Here is a 23,135-nt window from a genome sequence, read left to right as displayed (position 1 = left end):
AGCAACGACATACTATAAGGCTACATTATAATTAATGAATTAAGTTAGGTACCTAATAAATTTCACAATCATAAAACCGGCATAGACTTATAGACATCAGAGCCCCTAGTGTAAATTTATTCAATTTGGAATCGTGACGTACGCGTTTGCGTTAAGTCTCATTTAGTATGGGATTTAAACACAGCGCGCCAAGCGGAACGTTTTGGAAACTCAAAATTCCAAACAAAATGAGACTTAAAGCAAACGCGTACGTCACGTTAAGCCATCGAATACACTAGGGGTACATAAGGTATACCAGTAGCTACCGAAGTCGCATTTTGTCACTGTCGAGTCAGACCCATTGCCCTATACTTAAAATCGAATCTATGCATTTTTAGGACCGTTAGGCACAATTTAACGACTCATAATTTAGGAAGTAATAAAACCTAAGTACCTAATTGTTAGAATCACGAACGATCATGTGCCGAATTAATTTAAAGCACTAGCAAGTATTTTTAGACAAAGTAACTATGTCGAGGATACAGTGCTCAGCCTTATTATTACCCAGGCACCTTCAGACTTGTCGGTCATGCGTGACTGAAGGTTGATGGTCATTTTTTAGGAATTTTAACTAAGCTAGCTTAATGAATATAATACAAGAACAGAGTGAAATTATAACGTGTATTACGTATAGTATATACCTATATATTACAAAACTTACCTGTCTTGCTTACTGTTTCTTTTTATGTTCAACTTAATTTTTTAATAATAACTACTGGGGGACTGGCCCAGTATATATGTTGCAGGGATCAAAACAGAGATTTGACCAATCCTTTTTACCAGTTGTCTAGAAAAAACGGTAATTTTATCAAATCCTTCAGTCGGTTTATTGAAATGACGAAATCGTACAAACAAGTCAATTCGCTTTGTCATTTCACCAGACCTTTTTAGTGGTTTGATGAAAACCCTGATCCATAAGCCATGTCAGAGTTGACGGAACGAGCTAGGAAAGTTAACTGAGGGCCTACCGCGAACCACGTTCGACGTGTTGCCTCCCTGTCACACTTAGCTATGAAGTTACAAGTGCAATAGAGAGGCAACACGTCGAACGTGGTTCGCGGTAGGCCTCCTGGTTTTATAAAATTAAGTAAGGGTACCTATGTGGCTAGATTAAGTGAATAGTACCTGTACCTTATTCTCTACCTCCTAAGTGCCCGAACACACCATTGTTCCGTGTATGTAAAAAATAATAATTATGAATTCTAACCGTTATTTTTTGTTCATTTCAGAAACTACCCTATCCAAAGGCCGTAGGATTCATAGTAACCAACGAGTTATGTGAAAGATTCTCATTCTATGGGATGAAAGGTAAGTTATATTTCTTATTCCTAGATCAGGGTTCCGCAAACTTTTGCTCCACTTTTTTAAAACCTTTTGTTAATTCGTATGTGGACCGGTTACCCGTTATGTCTTCTATTCACAAACTCTTATTAACAATCACTGGCTAACCTCTGGGAGTTTAGGAAGCCCAGTTAGAGAAACCCTGAGCTAAATCAATCGTGTCAATCAATCGTGAGTGTCGATGTAGTACACACTCTAAAAAATCCGACATTAAAAGCAGGGCTTAATTTATCCTAATTTGCTTGGTTAATTATTTTTATTATATTCAATCTTTTAGAACTTAAGCACTTCGTTCTGTAACGTAAGTATGTAGGTATAGTAACCGAGTAAAACAATCTTAACTAAAGCATAGACAAATAAGTAAGCATAAAACCTATTGATACGAAGTTTTAACCGAGCTTGCGAAAACTTATTTATAATAAGATTGAAATCTTAATAAGTTTTATGTTTTAAGCAAGTTTTAAACTTATTAGCAATATGTTTTATTATGGAATCTGTGCAGAAATAATAAAGAGTCCCAGTATACATTATATACGATTACATAATATAATGGATCCCTTACATTTCACGACTCTCCTCACAAAATTCCAACAAAAAAAAATTACTTACGGCATAGACTATTAACTTAATATTATTTAGTAAGAAAACTCATGTAGGTATGAATGAGCACTCTATGCTTACTTCTGATTTCTCTACCTAAAATTTACTTACCTACTAAAACTTCTCTCAACAGTTCCCTCTGCTCCCTAACTGTAAGAACTAAGACTGTAGTGGTGGTATCTACATAGATAAACACATGTGTAGCTATGTATCGAGAATACATGCGTAACCCGACCTAATAGGGGAAAGTGGGGGAAATGGGAACACTTAACTTAAAACGCTTCAAAAGATATAAACATGTAACAAACCTAATCAATTTCTACTTTATTTTCATTTTAAATAGTATCACATTTCAAGTTTCTGTTTTTACCTTAAGGCATACATAACAACGTTTAAAATACGTTTGCGATGTTAAAACATATTTTACTTGTAATTAGTATGTAGTAAAATAATTAAGAATGTAAGGGATAATTGCGAACGTTCGCGATTCCTTAGTTCCTATTTCCTAATTACCCCAACTAATTAATATCAAGAAAAATGAACATTACTAATGATTGTATTGTTGGTGAACTTGGAACCATCTGGGGGTTGAAAGCATATAACAAAATATTGAGTCTTCAAGTAAAAAATTCCATGCTTAGGTACATATATCAAGATATAAGTTGAATTTTTTTCGTTGGATTAATTGTGACCACAGGTGCATAGGTTCCGAATCTTACAGTCACTTAGGCACAAGAAGGCTTGTTTAAGTTTGTGTTAAACATATTCAAGATTTTGTATGCAATTATAAGGAATATATATCTTACTGTTCCTAATTAAGTACCCGCAGTTTCCATTCCCCCCTCTCCCCTAACTGATGGTTTATTTTCGTTTGTTGACTCTCGGAAATGATCAGAACTACATAAATTATCTAAATAAACGGAAGTCCAATTTTTTATTTTTTTTGAAAATTTGTATAGGTACTTAGAAGTTTTTTTATTCCGGTGTACGATGTGTCCATAGGTAAATACCATGTAATACTCGTAGATCCGTATAACCATATGCTGTATAAACTAGTGATCTCAGAATCCTATGTTACGCCATGACACTTTTAAAACCACTTCACGACGACCAGGCAAGTTACAAATCGCATGCTAAAGAAACCTCAATTCAAAAATTTCTATGGACGAAGAACATCGCAATATATATTACCAGATCTCGTAAATAAACTTCCAGCTGAATGGAAGGCAGAAATTTCATCTAATAATATTACAAACTATGTATCTATGTATCTTAAAAGAGTAATGTTGGAAGAGCTGTAAGAAAATTCGTTGTAGAATTAGAACTACTACCTATTTTCATATTGCATTTCCATAGCTTCTATTCCATATCAAAATCGGTTTAGTGGTTAGAGCGTAATGACGTGCAGAGAGACAGACAGACATAATGCATATCGCATCTATATTATTATATAAATAATAATATTAAATAATTTCAAATATTGTACTAGAAAAAGTTTGAATAATTAGTAGGATTATTAATTATTATTAGGAGCATCCTGTATTCGGGCAAGTGCAGAACTGCAGACCGGTCCGGCCAGAGCTGCCGCAATCAGCAATTTTAGCGCGCTCGGTGCAATAGTGTCAATTTTTGTAATTTATATGTTAGATAAATTAAATTGTGCATCTTATGAAGAGTTCCTTATGTGTGTTGTTATAAGATATTTTTATTGTTGTATAAAATCTATCGAGGATGGAGTATCGAGAAAAACCTTCCTGGTTTAACGATACTTTTGTAATTAAGTTCAGTATTCTGCTGTAATTACAAAAAAAAAAAAATAGTCATACCTACCCAGTGATGTATTTACACGCGGCATACCTGCACGAGAGGTTACTCTATAGGTACTTATTAATGTTCCTAACGTTAATCTTATCACTTGCAGCTTAGTCATGTTAATGCGTTTCTTAACCTACTAAAAACGAGTTTCCAGCGAACTATATGTATACACATTTACGCCATAATTTCGCCATCGAAGTTAATCACTTTATCATTAATGGGTAGGCCCTCGTATATTTATTCGAAAACACCACGATACTGCGTCTAAAGCTAATAAATGCAAGGCTTCGTTATCAATTTCAGTTCATTCTGATTAATATTAAGTAGGTGTTACTTATCATTGTAACACACTTTTAAATACTTCATAATGTATCTACTTGAGACATCAGAAAGGCCATAGTAATTCATAGAATCGAGTGTTTTACGGTTATTGGACTTTATGTATATACGTCATTAGTATTATTTATTCTTCTTAAGTGTGATTCCCCAACTAAAGATAATCTATACTTGTGGGTATAAATAATTGTACATTGTTGTTTATAGCTACCTAGCAAATAACTCATGTAAGAACAAGTCGATTTCCAAGATATATTAGTATATATGTAGTTGCATTGTTCGAGAGTAGCCTTGCATAGGAAATAGTAATCAACATTAACTAATAAATAAGTGAACATAAACATGTTTTCACCAGTACTGTTGCACGAGTAAGTAGGTAGGTATTATTTTTAATTATAATAACGTTAGGTATAAGTAGTAAATATTTTCTCATTTAAAAATTAATAATGCTAAGACATTTACAGTTAGTGAAAAAATCCGCGATTTTCCAAGCGGACTCTTAATTTTACCGCTTTCCTGGTTGCATCCTAAAAGAGCCCGCGCGCCGTCTGCTTTAAGCAACCAATACCAAGAATTAGTAAAATTACTATACTTAATACCAAGGATTAGCCCGCTTTCCTCGCGATTTTTTCCTTCATCGAATGCGATGAACAACTGGTAAGTATTGTGAAGGTTGAAAACCTTCACAGTCTCTTGATAGATAACTGGCAACGATTATTTGAATTCAGAACTATCGCCCTGCTGAAGGAATAAAGATCTGCAGGCGTTTTCATTCTGAAAGTTGCAAGCATCTGTGTTAGTCGACATTATTGTATTTCGTTTATGAAGAAAAAATATATAATAATATTAGAATCTACCTGGAGCGTTTACATTCCCCACCTCAGCTAGTCCGTACTCTTTTACATGGTGGAAGCGCGGGGTAAGGTTCTTTTTCCATCGGTTTTCCCTTACGAAGCCCTATCCAACCGTTTTGCGAGGATCGTAGCCATAGGCACGACCTGTGCGGATGGTTTGGACACGTGCTACCTTGAATAAGGCTGACACATAGCGAAGGGGTGTTAGGAACATTATTTACTCTGTAGGGGCCTGGAGTAGGTAGGAGTCTGTAGTAGGGTAGAATAGGACAGGGTGTAGGCACATAGGCACGACCTGTGCGGATGGTTTGGACACGTGCTACCTTGAATAAGGCTGACACATAGCGAAGGGGTGTTAGGAACATTATTTTCTCTGTAGGGGCCTGGAGTAGGTAGGAGTCTGTAGTAGGGTAGAATAGGACAGGGTGTAGTTTTGTGAAGATGTTTGCCACTTTCACCCGAGGAGGCGAGTATTTATTTAGAAATTTTATTTCGCTTAAAATTTACGTTTTTTTTTTGTTTAATTCTCACTGCACCCACCTTGAAGTTTCTGTTTTGCCTTATGGTTGACTGGTAGAGAATGCCTATTGGCATTAAGTCCGCCTGTTGTACTCTTTTTATGTGCAATAAAGTTTAAAATAAATAAATATGTGAAGGTTGGAAACCTTCACAGTCTCTTGATAGATAACTGGCAATGATTATTTGAATTCAGAACTATCGCCCTGCTGAAGGATAAATATCTGCAGGCGTTTTCATTCTGAAAGTTGCAAGCATCTGTGTTAGTCGACATTATTGTATTTCGTTTATGAAGAAAAAATATATAATAATATTAGAATCTACCTGGAGCGTTTACATTCCCCACCTCAGCTTGTTCGTACTCTTTTTTACAGTACTTACCAAAGATGTTTCGTGTACGTTCCAAGTACCTAATAATTGGTTCGTACATACAGGGTTTAATTTTAAACATAGTCCTTTTTTGGAAGCCGCGAGTCTTAAGCGCTCACCTACTTGCTGACTGTACAAAGATAATAACATGAAGTGCACTTGTAGCACAATTGGATTAGGACCAACCTCGAAATCTCGGGAAAAGTAATGAAATTTGGTATGTACATAAATTAAAGGCCCCCTTTTCATGCCCATACCATTTGACATTTGGGGACCTCGAGGAATCACAGCCAACTTGGAAAATGTGTACCATCCAGCAGAAATTTGCGTTTTAGTCTGTCCTGGTTTCCAAATTTTAGAGATGGCAACCCTACTTCCAGGGGACATTCTCCTTATAGGAAACAGAGGAATATGAATTCTACTTTTAAATATAAGTGCTAAATCTGGATTCAGCAAGTAATTTTATAGCAAGATGTAATTTTTCTGCAAAAATGTTTGGGACTTTCGTGTAGAGTTTAATAAGCTTGAATGTTACCTTACACGATATTTTCATAAAGAACGTAGATTTAGAGTAAAACGCGAATTTCTTGTGGATGGTACACATTTTCCAAGATGGCTGCTATTCCCCGAGGTCTCCAAATGTCAAATGGTGTGGGCATGAAAAAGCGGCCTTTAATTAAAGAGGCCCCGCATTTGTAGCGCTTCGGGAATGTTCTTTGACGCAGCGGTTGATGATTTTTATGTAATAATGCGGAAAAAGTCGGCGTCCATTGTACGGCGAATGTGGGCGAGTGGAAAAGGGATCCTAAAGATGATAGCAGATAGGCTGGACTCTGCCGTCCTTTCCCGGTCCACTGATCTGCATGTACAACCTAATCGGAGAGGCGTGCAGGGAGGGAGGGGCCAAAGAGGCCATTTATTTTATAAGTATAGGCTTAGGTCATATTTTTAGTATTTTTTTTGTAATATATGGACTCTGTGTGACAGTGTTGTCTGAAATAAATGATTTTTATTTTATTTTAATTTATAGACATACCAAATTTCATGACTGTTCCAGAGATTTCCAGGTTGGTCCTAATCCGATTGTGCTATTGAATGTAGGTACTTTTATACGAGTATGTAAGTAATTTGTAATCTTTCTGCATGATTGATATATTAGAATTTAGCTATAATCACAGTTTTAGTATATGTAGAACGCGTTCTTGTCTAGGTATACGATTATTTTCTTTTCTTTCTTTTTTATGTAACTGTATTATATTATTATATAAGTACATAGGTTAAGACAAGATGTCATTAAGCTAACTTTATCTACAGTAGGAATTGCTAATACGAACGAAAACAAACAGCAATTTATTTTTATAGTATATTCTAAGGGAAATACTGTTCTGCTTTACAGCACTTTATTTTGTAAGTACGGGCTTCTAATTTTGGTACTTGAACGATTTCTTCCGCCCAATTTAAGGCAGTGTTCCTCGCCGAGACCGTCCGGATTACAGGGATTACTGAATGATAAGGGCCCGGATTAGCGAGGCTCTACTGTATTAGAGTTGAAGCTGAATATTTTTGCGCTTTGTCGGTTGCATCCTAAAGGATTCCGCGGTCCGCTTTATTAGTATCCAAAACCTAACAAATTGTATTCCTTTCCAACGTAATGGGGGTATATGGGGGAAAATCAATGTTTCAACTGGCATTCTTTAATTAACTATAGGTACTTATAGATAATTTACTCGGTGAAATTTAATCGGTGATCAGGAACCGGTTTTTCTAATTAGTAATCGATGGCGATCACATCGTAGCACTAACACAACAATTTTTTTATGATATCTAATATTTAAGTTGATTTTAAATTTTATTTTAATTTATTGTCACTCTATCGATGGTTTAGTCTAAATAGTTTAAATCCTCTTTCCAAGGTAACAGCTAATGCTAATGTGCAATAGTCTGTCAATTTGTTATTGTCAAATTGTTAAAGGAGATCGTCGATTTTCTTAAAAGATATGCTCGCGTATCTTAGCTATATACTTTTGCTTTGTTTACTTAAATTAAGATTTGTTTTTGTTGACTCGTAGGAAAAGTATTGTATGCAACGTTGTATAAGTAGGTCAAAAAATGCTCGTGGCGTATTCCTTTACAATGTTCGCCTACGCCTTCGGCTCCGGCTCACATTGTAACTCACGCCACTCGCATTTATTGACCCTTCTTATACAACTGTTGCATAAAATACTATTCTTAACGACTTATTTTAGGCATTTTTATAGTCGATTTGTAATAGGGGATATTGCGCTAAACTCTGCGTAGAGGGCGCCACTACCACATTCTGAAACACAAAAACCTAAATTTCGATATCTGCCTCTCTATCACTCTTGCATATTCGAACGATAAAGAAGCCAGATAACGAAATTTCGATTTTTGCGTTTCACTGTAGGCCTCTGTAAACAAACCGCTTTGACGCATCAATGTCATCATAGTAAAAACTTCTCAAAAAATTGTTTAAGGCTTAGTTATATATAAGTTACTCTTTGGTTTAAGTGATGTAATAGTGCTGCTCTCTGGCGGCAGAACATTGCAGTAATACACCCTATTTAGAAGTAGGTATCTTATACCTTTAAACGAGCAATTCTTGTATATATATAAATATATATATTTCCGGGATCTCGGAAACGGCTCTAACAATTTTGCTGAAATTTGGTATATGGGGGTTTTTGGGGGTAAACAATCGATCTAGATTAGTGTTATGTTTGGGAAAACGCGTGTTTTCGAGTTTTCATGAGTTTTTCTTTCGACGCAGAATATGGTCGCTAATTTCGTATTGCCGGTCACTGTCCGTCTGGTCCAGCGGGTTAAGACGCGGACTGCTAAACGAGTGTTACGGGTTCGAATCTCGCCCGGTGAACTAATTTTTGTTTTTTTTTATATGTTCAAGTTTATGTATAATTTTTTAATTTTTATTGTTTTAGACAAGTTTAATTTAGTAAAAAAATTTAGTTAAGATTATCACCTATACACCACCATATTACAATAAATAGTTATAACTATAACCGAGCAAAGCTCGGTCGCCCAGGTACTATATAAATAAATAATGAATGACGCTTCTGATATTTTGAATAGTATCCAAACATGATCCAAACGCACTTATGTCAGCTATGACTAATGTCTACCCACAATTCAGTTTAGTGAAAACAGAATATAACTCCTCAGTGAAAAAACCTCACGGTTCAGGTGAAATTAAACCTTATGTCAATGCTATAATAAATACGTTGACAACGGCAACGCTTTTGATGCTATATCTGTACGAAAACATATTTTACAATTAAATGTATTGAACTACGGAAAAGAACAATAAAATGTCTTTTTATTATATATTTCTAATTCCCGTTTCATTTACCCCCAATATTATGACTATTTTGCGTACTAAAATGCGTTTTGTACGCAAAATTGTTTTGTTAATATAATAGTATGAACTTTTATACGCGATAGTAACCAGTGACCCGAAAATCGATGATCTCCTTTTTCGCTATAGATCTAAACTAAAGATGAGCCCATGCATACAATTCCGAACGAAAAGTCTCGTTAAGCAAAACACAGCGGCATCTGTTGTGTACTGCGTAAACTACGTGGCCGATGGTCAGAGCAAAGATACAATCAAGTCGCTTTGGCCAGACCCAGAGACATATGCGAAAGTAGACTGCACTCCCGTCTCCAAAAAACGTGTCTAGAAAAAATAACTCGAGGGCGATATTAAAATGTGATACAGAAATACATTATTTTTATAATTACATACGAAATACTTCATAACCAAGCTTGCTTTTTAGTGAATGTCAACATTTAGAAGGACTATTCTAAACTAAACCAGCCTACCTACCTAACCAATAAATATGACACTTGTGTCAATAAATATGGTAATAGCAGGTCTCCTTCGAGCCATCTCGCCCGGCACGCCTCTCGGAGGCGAGAGCGCAGTCTACTTTAATATGTGTCTGTGTTTTCAACAAGGTCGACATGGCGTCATAATGAGACAAAATTAACGTTTAAAATTAGTTTTAAGCAAGAAATTAATGTAATCTGAAATGATTTACCAATGATATGAAATCTCATATGTGTATTTGATTTTTCTATAATAATTTTTACACAATTTCGCTACACAATTAGGCATTTTTTTAAAAATTGGGAATGTTATATGTGACGCCTTTGCACTGCGCAACTCGCCACACGACTGAGCGCAGCGGTGTAACTAAATGCGATTATGACACCCATGTATCGACCCCATTCGTAGTGCTCGTAAGGTCAGTCTTTACGAAGTAAATATATGTCTATGTTTCCCGGCATGTTTCCAATCCAGCGATGGCACTTGATTAACATACACCTATTTCCCTTCAATAAAATTAGGGTGTCCATGTGGTTATTAGTTTTAAACGATAATAATTAATTGTAATTAATTCAATGGTGAGGTAAATTGCATGAGATCTGGCGTATTGAATTCTATTTAGGTTGGTTATTAATATTTTTCAACTCCTGATCACCGAGATTAAGTTTCAACGTGTATACATTCAGATGAATCATTTATCCCGCGTAGGCGGCGTAGGTATTCGCACAACTGTGATATTGATGACGTAATTCTACAATTGCGAATTATCTATCCTCGTATTTGTATATATGCGTTACTTATTAACATTTATTTCAAATTAACTGTAAGTAAACTTTACTTAAATAATATTGGAAGTAAATAAAATAAAAGTGGTTTATTTACTTTTTAGCTAAAATTCTCATAAAACTGGAAAACCCAAATAAATAAAACTGTATAATCATATAATTGTTTCAATATTAGTTTCGGTTATAATGACGTTCAATAACTATATCGAACTCAAACTATTGGGAACTAAGTGGACTTCCGCTTAGTTCCCATTTTTTTGCTGTTTCTGGTTTCTGGTTCCTACACACTTCATCCTACACGGTATGCCAATATTCAACTTCTGTGAATAATGATCGACCTTGATGAGCTGACCTTGTGATGTTTGAAGAAAGTAGCCAAAGCAACCCCTAGACGGAAAACCATAAACACATCGGCTTTAGCTGTTTGCAAAAAAACATCAATGAAAAAAATAAGTACAGTAACTTGTACATGTTATAAAGTTGAATTAAGTACTTACACTGTATTGTTTATGTTTTAGCGATCCTGTCGCTGTACCTCCGCGACAAGCTGGGGTACAGCGACGATGGCGCCACGGTCATCTATCACGTGTTCACCATGTTCGCCTACTTCTTCCCGCTGTTGGGCGCCATGATTGCGGACGGCTGGCTCGGCCGGTTCAGGTAATCGTTGCTATATCGCTTATGAAACAAAGACACACTTCAAATTAGTAGGTAGGTACCTGGGTACACTCAATCACACGACGAGCAAGAACAGACGCAGGAGTAAATTTTGTTCGGAATTCTCAAGGATATGGTCCTTTGCGAAACTTTTAAGGCCTCTCAATTGTTTCAATAAATAAATATCAATATCCGGCGGTGATAGCTGTTTGACGACTCAAAAGAGATAAGAGTTACATCAGAACTCCGTCCTTCACTTGCCGATTATGAACATTCTTTATCTCTTGAAATCCATGAATGGCCCCATTTTGAACTGGGATACCTAATCATATCATCGTCAGATAAATTATAAGTAGGTACCTACTACTTATCTTATGCCCCTATCTAATCTATTTGCTCTCAGAAAGTATCATGTTTAAATTGATAGAAGTTTGTTGCCGGCTACTTATTCATTTTTTACTGACCTGACCAACATAATATTTTGTACTTATGTTTTTCAGAACAATATTATACCTGTCAATGGTATACGCTCTCGGCAGCATCCTGATATCGGTCACAGCCATGCCTCCAGTAAACATACCTCAGTTGTAAGTGTTTTGGACGTAATTTTCCTGATACTTTACTTTAATTTTACGAGGACAGGAACGTCAGGAACTTAGAAAAATCAGCAGTACCTATGGATAAATTACGGTACCTATAGTAGTATCATAATTATGTCTAAGTCTCACGGACGTTTTCTAGATAAAATAGATTGTCATATAATTAAGACCACGTTTTATTAGGACTACTTAAAAATTTTAGACACCTTGCTCTATAATAATAACTTAATAAGTGTATTTTGAGAAAAAAATATATGTACTACACGAACGTAAATTCCATTTAGTGCCTACTCACTACGAACACATGACTCATGGCTCTTATCATATTATACACAGAACCATATTTAAGTGAAATCTAATTAAATATACTGTACATCAACATCAATCAGCTTTATTGATCAACATTAATTACTACGACTGTGACTACTGCGAGGTTATTGCTCCACCTCCACGGTTAAATTCATAAAGAGGTCACAGACATTCAATGTGGAATCTAATCAGGTCCTGCTGAAAATTTTAACTGACGGATCAGCCTGATTTTGGTTTTGTAAGTGTAATTGAAATTGTCAGTAAGCAATATGATATGGCAATAATACCTTTAATAACGTATTTATTAGCGTGAAATGTGAAGTCTTAGTAGGTAATACCTATACAAGGTGCTCAACGAAGAACCCGAAAGCTTTTGATTACGCAGTTCTGAGGCCAAAAGAAGAAATAAATCACTGCAGTGCCGGATTAACCATTAAGCAAAATAAGCACTTGCTTAGGGCACCACGTCTAGGGGGCACCAAAATCATAGGAAAAAAAAACGCGCAGGCTGCATCAGCATCGCAGTCGTAGTGTAGTACTTATGTACACGAAACTTCTTGATACGTGTGCAAGTACCCATCTAATAACGAAGGGTCGTAAGAGAGTGAGGACACGTAAGCACATCTCCAACCTTACGAGGAGGCCATCAAAGCTCATGGCCAAAAAATCTTACCGTCGGGCTTGTGGCCAACCGATTTTCTCGACGTAGATTACCGATTTTGTAGCGTATTTTGGTCTCTTGCACACCAGATGTGTCGGCCAGGCCGAGCTGCTGCTTGATTTATTTGGTCCTAAATGCGTGTAATCCCAGTTTGCTCTATCCCAGGAGGTGTGTAAACATTTTGGGATCCTTAGGAGATAATTTTTTCCTTTGGATTGCCAAACCACTCGATGTAGAAGGAACCCACTATCAATTACAATAGCACTTGGTGGATCAGACACTGGTAAGAAAGCGTTTTCGGATTATTAACATGATTTTACCAAAAATAAAAATGTCGACCTTTTTTACAATTTAGGTACTACGAATACATATTAAGGTACCTTAAATCAATCAACCAATCAATATATTTTATTCCAAGAACATAGTTAAATTACATTTCGGATCCTCAGATATCAATTTTAATAATAGTCGTAATTAGAACAAATTTTCCGTCGGCTGTACCGTTTTCGATTTACAACCAAAACAACTGAAAAAGAGGAAACATTTATGCACACCTCCTGGAATGGAGCAAACTCGGATTACACGTATTTGTAGGTCGAAAAAATCTAATTGTATTGGCCTAATTGTGACACATTATTATTTAAGAAAACGGGACTTATTCGCGTTTGATTAAGTTCTAAAATTACCTCCAACGTCAAAATAATGATGGCGACTTTACACAGTCTTCTCCGAGACCATGGGGACAACGCCGGCCTTGAAACGTCGGGTCAGAGGTAATTTTAAAACTTACCCTATTAAGTTCCGTTTTCGTAAACAATAATTTGCTATTTAAGACATTTGTGGCCATTGGTACTTGTTCTGACAAAAACCAATGGCCAATGGCTAAGCCCCTACTGAAGCTCGGCCTTTGCCCTCACATGAATGAGCTTCGCAGGAAAGCTCTAGAGGTTGCAAAATCCTGTGCGGAATACTGCCCATGTCTTACGTCTTCGCTTACACTTGGACCATGGTTGGCTCGGCCTCCGGACTTATGCGAAGCACGGTCTTCGAATTTGCTTACACTTGACCTTACCTACTCTTGGAACATTACTACTGCAGTTCTGTCAATTTCCGTGATAAAATGATGTGACGGATTGAAAATTCTATTCTCAGAAGTAATGCGGCAATAAACGTCACTCAATTTACCAAGAAAATTCAATGTAATCTTGATGAGGGGGCACCATGGTCTAGAAATGCTTAGGGCACCAAAATGTCTTAATCCGGCACTAAATAAATGGAATATGAGCTTAGGTCAATTTCGTCAAACAATTGAACTGTGTTCTTTTTTTGGTTTTTTTAAATGTACTTTTACAAAAAAAGTTAATATTATTGCTAATACTATCACTTGGTACTTTTTTCGCAAAACCTAGTTATTGCAGTATTACTCGCACTTGTCACTTTTTTATATCTGTCAATAAAGATATTTAGACTAGGCTCCATAGTGGCAACATCGCCATCAAAAAAGCTTTTTGTACTAAGTACTTTAGTTAATTATATGTAAATGACAAAATGACATTCCTATGAGATTACACTAAAGACACCTTCTTTCAAATAAATCAAAAATTATTGAAAGCGGTTCTCATGACCCCTGAAAAAACCAACATACATTCATATATTAGTATATATTATTACTGTAAGAATAGGTACTTAAATAAAATGGCCCAGGTATAGTAAGCTGCAGAGTTCAGTGACCCCTCCGGAAACAAATTTCTATGCAGGGGGGGTCACTTAATTTTATAACGACTTAAACCTTACGTAATCATAACAACGCTTAAGGCCAGGTTGTTTGAAAATCTCCCTCTATTATTCAATATAGTTCACTTCACTGGCGGATAAATATATCGAAGAGGTAGCAGTAACTATCTATGTCTCAATAATATAGGTATCTTAAAGGTCAAATAACTTAGCCTTAACCACGATCAATTAATTTACAGAGAGTTCTCAATACTAGCGTTGCTGTTGATAGCGTTCGGCACGGGCGGCATCAAGCCCTGCGTGTCCGCGTTCGGCGGCGACCAGTTCAAGCTGCCCGAGCAGGAGAAGTACCTGGGCTACTTCTTCAGCTTGTTCTACGCGGCCATCAACGCGGGCAGTCTAGTCTCCACTTTCCTGACGCCGATACTGCGCGCCGATGTGCACTGCTTTGGGGATAACGACTGTTACTCGCTAGCGTTCGGGGTACCCGGCGTACTTATGGTCATTTCAATAAGTGAGTATTCATGTTATAGTTTGGCGCAGGACTGTCTCATTTCAAATATAGACAGAGATAATCATACAAGCTTACAAGTAATGATTAATTATAACTCAAGATAGGTAGTAGGCGTCCCAAAATTGAAGCGCTTACCTTGTATCAAATTGTACAAGTTGCCTTTACTTGCATCTGAGCAAGCGAGAGATGTGCACGTTACCTATACGATTTTACCAGTAGTATGATAATTAACATGTTATATTTAAACCTAACTACTAAATTTTTTCATTCAATGTATGAATCAAAATGGATACATAAATTACAAGCTAAATGGATGTAAAATGAACGCATAACTTCTGTTTTCAGTAATATTTGTTGCGGGTAGAAGACTATATGTCGTAAAAAATCCCGCCGGCAATATCATAGGACAAGTTGGTGCGTGTATAGGTGTAAGTACTTTAATTATTAATAGTATTTTTAATATTTTAGAACGTTTGCTTATTGATCAAATGGAGATGGGTAGGGTTGGGGCACCAGATAAATACCCGTAATTACTCATTTAGGTGGGTAAAAACGATTCCTAATAATTTAATAAAATATTTAAAAAGTGATATTTAAGAACTAAATTGTTTTTATCGAAGAGTGTTAACGTAACATTATTTATATAATAAAAAGCATATATGATGCATAATGTTCACTCACTTAACGCTCATCATCAATGAGATCAAAATTTGTGATAGTGCGTACTTAACAATTCTGTTTAAAGAAGGTATTTATTTTTCAAATATGGGACTTAAGTTCTATCGATATTCTACATAATTGCATGCCGCGCAAAAGTGCGTGTTTATGCTGCACTTACGACCTTTTATTAAGGGTTTTAATTAAGAAAACTCATAAATGGCTTAACCAATCATATTCAAAGTATATTTCGAGTACTCTATTCTACGGCTAATCTCCCGATATTTTTTTTTATTTTGGCCTTTAGAAACGGTTTTTTAAGTATTAAATTTATCAAAAAAAGTTGTTTGGAAACATTAAAGTTATTTTTAAAGACCCATTTAATGATGTGCAACACGTTTGTGGTTTCTGATGTTTTTGTGACAATTTATTACATTTAGTACTTAATCTAGTAACGGCTTACAAATTACACCTATATTTCAAATTTATATGCCAAGTTTCAGTTCAGTTTAAGTTTATACCCACCAATTTGGATATAAACGAGTAAATACGGGTATATTGAGTAAATACTGAGTATTAACTCGGTATGTACCCGTGAGTATTTATTCACTACCCATCTCTAGCTCGACCCACCCACACTATAACATAGGATCTACGTGCGGTAAGGTACCCAAAAAAGTTGCAATTATTTACGTTCGATCAATTATAATCGACACACTGAATTGTAATTAGTGTTATTATGAATTATAATGTAATTTTAGTGCTATAATGACACTTAAATGAGTACTTATAAGAAGGCTTAAAAGGAGGTAACTATTATCAATTACACATATAGTATCCAAATAGATTTTACAGTACATATGGTGCTACTTTATCGCACTAGTGCGAAAATTAGCATATTACGTTACTGTGTCGAACATTTAAAGGGCCATATGTACTGTAAAACGTTGTACGATACATGTGCGAATAGGTAATTCGCAACTCATGTCGATTTAAAACACTCCCTTCGGCCGTGTTTTAATTTATCGCCACTCGTTTCGAATTTCCTATTTTCCGCACTTGTATCGTAATGTACTATTACAGTACAAATGGTGCTACTTTTCCGCACTAGTGTGTAAATTAGCACATTATGTAACTAAGTCGAAACTTTAAAGAGCCATATGTACTGTAAAATTTTGTACGATACACGTGCGAATAGGTAATTCGCAACTCGTGTCGATTTAATATGCTGGCAGGAAGTGTAAATACGAACTGTGTGATTGTAGCACGGCATCGTAAAGTCTGCCAAGAGCGAGGAGAAGCGCGAGCACTGGCTGGACCATGCGCAGGAGAAGTACGGGCCGGCGCTGGTGGAGGACATCAAGGGGCTGCTGCGTGTGCTGGTTCTCTTCACGCCCGTGCCCATTTTCTGGGCCTTGTTCGACCAGCAGGTAAAAAGATCATATTATTTTCACCGACAACAAACTCTATTTTAGGTACTCATATGTAGAACTTTGTCAAATGTTATTAAAACCTGACTTAACAAATGGTTTCTGTGTTTATACATGGAAACTGTTTTGATGCCTAAATATAGGTACGTTTGATTACTCTTTGGGTATCTAAGTATTAAAAAATAAAAACTCTAGTTGCATGGTGGAATTGTTGAGGTGTCACTAGCATTATAATTATTTTATTTTTTTATTGAATACCATCGACACCTTGCAATGCAAAATTAATAATCATAAAGGTTATTGTAAAACCTCGATATAACCACATTAAGGTACCTAAGTCTTCAAATGTTGACCATAAATTAAGTTAGTACCAACGTGTCATCCACCATCCAGATTTGTCATATCTAACCTTTAATGACATGAGAATACGAGTCAAAGGCGTTCGTGAATGACACGATCAAAGTCAATATATTCTTTATTCAAATAGGCCTAGCAACAAGCACTTTTAAATCGTTAAATTTTACAAATACCATCTTAATCTAAATATCAGTGCAATTTATTGATGCAGTTATTGTTGTTCTCAAAAAACATTGGATAATTATAGATATGTCAAACTTAATAATAAGGATTTCACAAAAGGATCGTCAAACACCAATATTATATTAAAATACTAGTCTAGAAACTTTCTAGAATAAAATCCAAATGTCAAAAAATACGGTATATATACATTGATTGATTGTATTACAGTTTCATCATGATTAACATAACAATAAATAATTCATTATTTACAATCACACTTAATCCCATGGTGTTTCATTATTCATGTAGTCTTGTGTGCTATACTTAATAGGCTTTAGAGATAAGCTTACGTTTTACATAATATTTAAATTTACTAACAGACAATTCAGTTATAATATTAGGAAGTTTATTGTAAAATCGTATCTAATCTATACCTGATTGCGTTCTACAGGGCTCAAGATGGACATTCCAAGCTGACAGAATGCGACAAGACATCGGCAACTGGGAGCTCAAGGCGGACCAAATGCAAGTGCTAAACCCCTTGCTTATACTTATCTTCATCCCGATTTTCCAAGTTGTAAGCATTATTTCCTTTTTCAATCAGAAGAGTAATCAGTTCGTAATATTATAAATTCTCAACTACCTACATTTTTCTTTTTTTAGGCAATATACCCTTTCATGACGTGGTGCAAACTTATAAGTAAACCCCTTCATAAAATGATATGGGGAGGACTTTTAGCAGCTGGAGCCTTCGTCATCTCCGGTATTGTGGAGTTGAGCCTTCTGGTTGGTATAATTATGAATATATAGATATTTTCATTACAATTGCCACAATTGGCATTTGAATAAATATTTATTACAATACAATTTCTTTGCAGCCAACATATGGTACACCTGTGGCAGCTGGACTGGCACAATTAAGAGTGTACAACGGATTCAACTGTAATTTAACACTAAGTATCCTCCATGAAAATAACTTAGGACAATTCCATGTCCCACCACTATCTGTATATGAAAAATTGGATATTGAAACGGATAATTTCATAGACCTCCCTTATTCATTGCAAGGAAACGCTAATGAGTGTGCTGGTGTAAATTACAATGGGACATTTAGTTTGAAACAAAAAACCGCTAAGTCCTTCTTTATTAGTAATGAAGGCGTCTACAATTTTACGGACGACAATGAAAAAGTAATTGGTGGAGTCGGTGTAAGGTAAACTTATACAATTTTATTTTACTATTTACGCCATTTAAATATACAATATCAAAATCCAGCTCAATGACATTCTTACATACAACAACTTATATTTACAACTCGTCGTGTTTTGGCCTATCGCAAATTTCACTTCTATAGTGATTCTGATAAATTTCATCCCAAAAATTGCAAGCTTTTTTGTCAGACCAAGGATGCACTAATTTACTTTCTTTGCCAATTAGCATTAAACTATCGTCTTCTAAAGTAATTGCTGGCCAATGGTACCTTGACGCAACCAGTGCAGGCGTAGGCTCTCCAAATTTTGCAAAATTGGCCCACCATTCTGCCAATTGTCTTATCATAATTTTGTTATTGTCACCAGTAGTGTTTTTCAAATTAACGTAATTTTCCCACATAGGCTCACATTTGAGTAAATAACATATTTCATCTCCGCTCGCTGAGCCTTTTACCGGGATATTAGCTCCAGCTAGAGCAGTACTTTTAACCGCATTAAATTTTCCAACGAAGTTAAACTTATACATAAACACTTTGTTTGAGTTAAACTTTAAAGAGGCTTTTATAAACTTGAATATAGGATATTTATAAAGATCTGAAGTATATCTCAAAAAATCAAAAACGGACTTTTCCGATATACCCTCCCTGAAATATTTGCTCTTTATCCTATTTGCTACTTGTTTATATGTTTCTGATGTGTAATTATGGCGACACCCATCAGAAAATGGTACCATAAATTTGAAGATACTGGAAAACATTTTCAAATAGTCAGGATTGTGTATAAATGGTATTATTTCTGAAATACTCTCTTGGCTATTGTACCCTACAATCATGGGTTTATTGAACTTAAGATTTGGTGTGCGCCGAAAAAAATCGTCTGGTAGCATCATGACCAAAGACTTGTTTGATTTCCTTTCTATAGTAGGTGAGAATGGGACCACGGGTCTCTGATAATTGATAACATCAATAGCGTTGTAAATCTTCTGTGATGCTAAAATAATTTTCTGCGTGGATGCACTTACTAGCTTCTTAACATCATGTTTAAGTAGCTCCTTAGATAGTCTATCAAATTCGAAATCTCTTTCACGTGAAACAAGCGAAGCAGAAAATAATGCCCCGCTTTGTAGAATCATCTTTGAAAAGAGATTACGTGCCTTTGTCATCAATAACCAAGACAGGAAGGTAGCTGCCGATCCGCTGCCCATGACCGTCACTCTCTTGCTGTCACCAGCGAAGCTCCTTATATTTTTCTTTATCCACTTTAAAGCCATCACGATATCTTTAAGTCCCATGTTGGCATGTGTATCTGTTTCGTTGATTTTAAGGAAACCGAAAGGCCCTATTCTATGTGTCACAGTTATAAATAAAACGTCATTGTTTATAAGGAAGTCTGCTCCGTGTAAATGACTCAAACTAGAACCAAATGCATAACCATGAATCCACACGATCACCGGCTTCAGTGGATCTGTATCAGTTCTTAGTATTTGAGGTGTAAATATGTTCATATAAAGACAGTCTTCATTGCCATACTGAGCGTGTTTGTGAACGATATGTGGCTGCGCGCAAGCACCGTGGAACTCCAGCGTAGCGTCCCAAAAACTTTTCCATTTCTTCGCAGGCACGGGGTCTTTGAATCTCAAATTTCTAATTGGGGGCTGAGCGTAAGGAACTTTATAGAAGGCATAGAAACGTTTCCCTTCGAAAACTGTAGCTACCTCAAGTCCGACTAATTTTCCTTGTTTGACATTTACCCAGACTTCACGAGACATAACTTTTGAAAACAGTGAAAGTAATAAGAAATACCACCTTCCGCGCATTATTCACTTCTTTTGTTATTGTAGTAGGTACTGTACCAATTTTGTCTAGTTTTTATCAAGAGATCTAAATTAAAACCACTCATGTGTCAAATGTTTTGATTAGGAGTTAGAACACTTAGAACTATGCGAAGTGAGAAACAAATGAAATTCTGTATACATATTTATTACTTGTTTCTAATATTTTAACAACAATACGTCTATCTATATGTTATCTATACCAATCTGAATAAATAACACTAATTCCCGTTTATTTATATTCTTCCCCATAATTTAACCCTGTTTAAAATCCCTTGTATAAAGTACTGCTCATTTTAAAAGTCCATAAAAATTACCTAGTTATGCTCTTTTTTCAGATTTTTATCGAATATTAGAGGCATCGCTCAAATATCAATTATAGACTTAAAGAAAAATAAAACAAAGCTAAGTCTAAAAAGTACTTATAAGGATAAGAAAATAATAGAAAGAGGCTCGTACGACGTCGTCGTGGACGACCAGACTGTGCTAACTGACTATTCATTCAAAACTGGAGGCGTGTACACAATCAATGTGTATGAAGATTCCAATGGAACTTACGTACGTATGATAATTAAAATATGACAACATTATTACTTATACAATGTGGAAATATTCTGAAAGAAATGATTGTTTAATTTTAATTATGATTCATGTTGCACTCGTTTTTGCGATCTCAACGATTTTCAATTATTGTATTTTATACAATCGTGATATTGATATAATAGAGAGCTTTTCAGTCGAGTACCGTGTCTCAGCAAGCTTCGTTTAGTAAGGTTTATATCATTTCTTCCACAAAAATAATAATTTACAATTACAATACCTTACAAAATAAACTAAGTAAGGTACGAGATTGAAATGCTTGATTATATCACGGTTGTATACAGTACTTTTCCACGAGTCTACTAAAATAATACTTTTTTTTTACTATAAAACCTAAATAAGTAATGAAAATTGGTAAGTATCTCAGTATACAAAAATGTAGTACAAAAGACATAAACCCGCGAAGCAACCGTTTATTTGTTCCTATACGGCGCGGCGCGGCGGTACGTTATTGGTATTTTTTTAAATTATAACTGACGAAATCGAAATGAATATTATAGTTGACTTGTGAGCCCATACATGAAAAGTACGCAATTATAGTTTGGTATACGAATTCTTAATTCAAACATCACAGTCGACGAGTAGAAAAAAAAAATTCACACCATGAACGAAATAAATCACCAGATAAGAAAAACGTTAATAATAGCATGCGCATGTACCTACTTACTTACTTTGTGTTATTTCAGGTTGCGGACGGCGTGATGATTACGCCGCCGAACAGCGTGCACATTCTGTGGCTGATCCCGCAGTACGTGGTGATCACGATGGCCGAGGTGATGTTCTCGGTGACGGGGCTGGAGTTCTCCTTCACGCAGGCGCCGGCCAGCATGAAGTCCGTGCTCCAAGCCGTGTGGCTGCTCACTGTCGCTATCGGCAACTTGATCGTGGTGCTGATTGTCGAGGGAAACTTCTTAGACGCTCAGGTATGTCTTCGAAATATCGATACCAAGGATCCTAACACTCGTAGGTAAAGGAAAAGGGTTTATGTTTACGCTTGGAACGATATCACTAGAAAAAAGATACCGATCCGACTCCGAGATACATAAGCTACATTGCGCACGATTTCGGACAGAAGTTTTTAATGGCTACAAGGTGTAAACTGTTTAACGTAGATTTGATGGAGTTAGGAAAGTGAGAATAACGACACACCCAATGACAAAATCGTTACTACACCTTTGTACTTATGTATTTTAATATTGCTGAATTCTGCTAATTAGTAATTTAATTGAGATTTAATTGAGAGAAGCATCAAAATGAACTCGCTACTTCCAAATTATGTTCCAAACAGTTCCAAATAGTCGATCGAACTCACGTTCTTTAGACGTTGTACTTTAGACAAATGTATATGTATATTTATGTGCTGTTCTTATTTCCCTATTATCGTTTGTGTATAGTGGAAGGAGTTCTTCCTGTTCGCGGGGCTGATGGTGCTGGATATCCTCATCTTTATGGCCATGGCGTTCCGCTACCGATACGTGGAGCTCCGGTCCAGCTCCGAGAACCTCGCTGTGGAGGAAATCAAGATGCCTCCCAAAACATACTCGAGCAAAGACAATAAACAAAACTGATATTTGTTGCATAGATAACCTGTATGTATTAATATATAAATGTTTTGTTAACAATTTCATCGTTTCATTTGTCTCGTACCTGCTTAGTATAATCCAGGTCACACATATAGGTCACACTATCGATCCTGTCGATGGAACAAAAATATGTACACGTCGGTTCCGAAATCAACAAAACTTCAGCTATGTTATTTTGTAATTAGTTTCATTTATAATATGACCCTTACGGCCGTGAGTAATGGTCGGTCTTTAAAAATGACATTGACATGGCTTTCCGATATATTTCGACCTCCAATCACTAAAAGTTGCTACGACTCCAGGGCTTCAA

The 23,135-nt window shown here is 35.9% G+C and overlaps 1 protein-coding gene across 2 annotated transcripts in view; it reads left to right on the top strand.

Annotated features, from left to right (window-relative positions):
- The window catches only part of LOC133516639 (peptide transporter family 1-like), a 51,046-nt gene extending 28,182 nt beyond the window's left edge, over positions 1 to 22,864 (top strand). For both annotated transcript variants that reach the window (XM_061849659.1, XM_061849665.1), the window contains exons 2-13: positions 1,269 to 1,347; positions 11,039 to 11,180; positions 11,678 to 11,764; positions 14,720 to 14,994; positions 15,340 to 15,422; positions 16,917 to 17,081; positions 18,052 to 18,177; positions 18,264 to 18,386; positions 18,479 to 18,813; positions 20,981 to 21,200; positions 21,929 to 22,165; positions 22,637 to 22,864. In XM_061849659.1, the coding sequence (XP_061705643.1) occupies positions 1,269 to 1,347; positions 11,039 to 11,180; positions 11,678 to 11,764; positions 14,720 to 14,994; positions 15,340 to 15,422; positions 16,917 to 17,081; positions 18,052 to 18,177; positions 18,264 to 18,386; positions 18,479 to 18,813; positions 20,981 to 21,200; positions 21,929 to 22,165; positions 22,637 to 22,810 (2,046 nt within the window). In that variant the 3' untranslated portion in view covers positions 22,811 to 22,864. The remainder of the gene's footprint in view (positions 1 to 1,268; positions 1,348 to 11,038; positions 11,181 to 11,677; positions 11,765 to 14,719; positions 14,995 to 15,339; positions 15,423 to 16,916; positions 17,082 to 18,051; positions 18,178 to 18,263; positions 18,387 to 18,478; positions 18,814 to 20,980; positions 21,201 to 21,928; positions 22,166 to 22,636) is intronic.
- The last annotated feature ends 271 nt before the right edge of the window (positions 22,865 to 23,135 follow it).

The sequence above is a fragment of the Cydia pomonella genome, chromosome 1, assembly GCF_033807575.1.
Source record: "Cydia pomonella isolate Wapato2018A chromosome 1, ilCydPomo1, whole genome shotgun sequence".
Taxonomy (NCBI): domain Eukaryota; kingdom Metazoa; phylum Arthropoda; class Insecta; order Lepidoptera; family Tortricidae; genus Cydia; species Cydia pomonella.
This window is presented reverse-complemented; position numbering and strand designations above follow the sequence as displayed.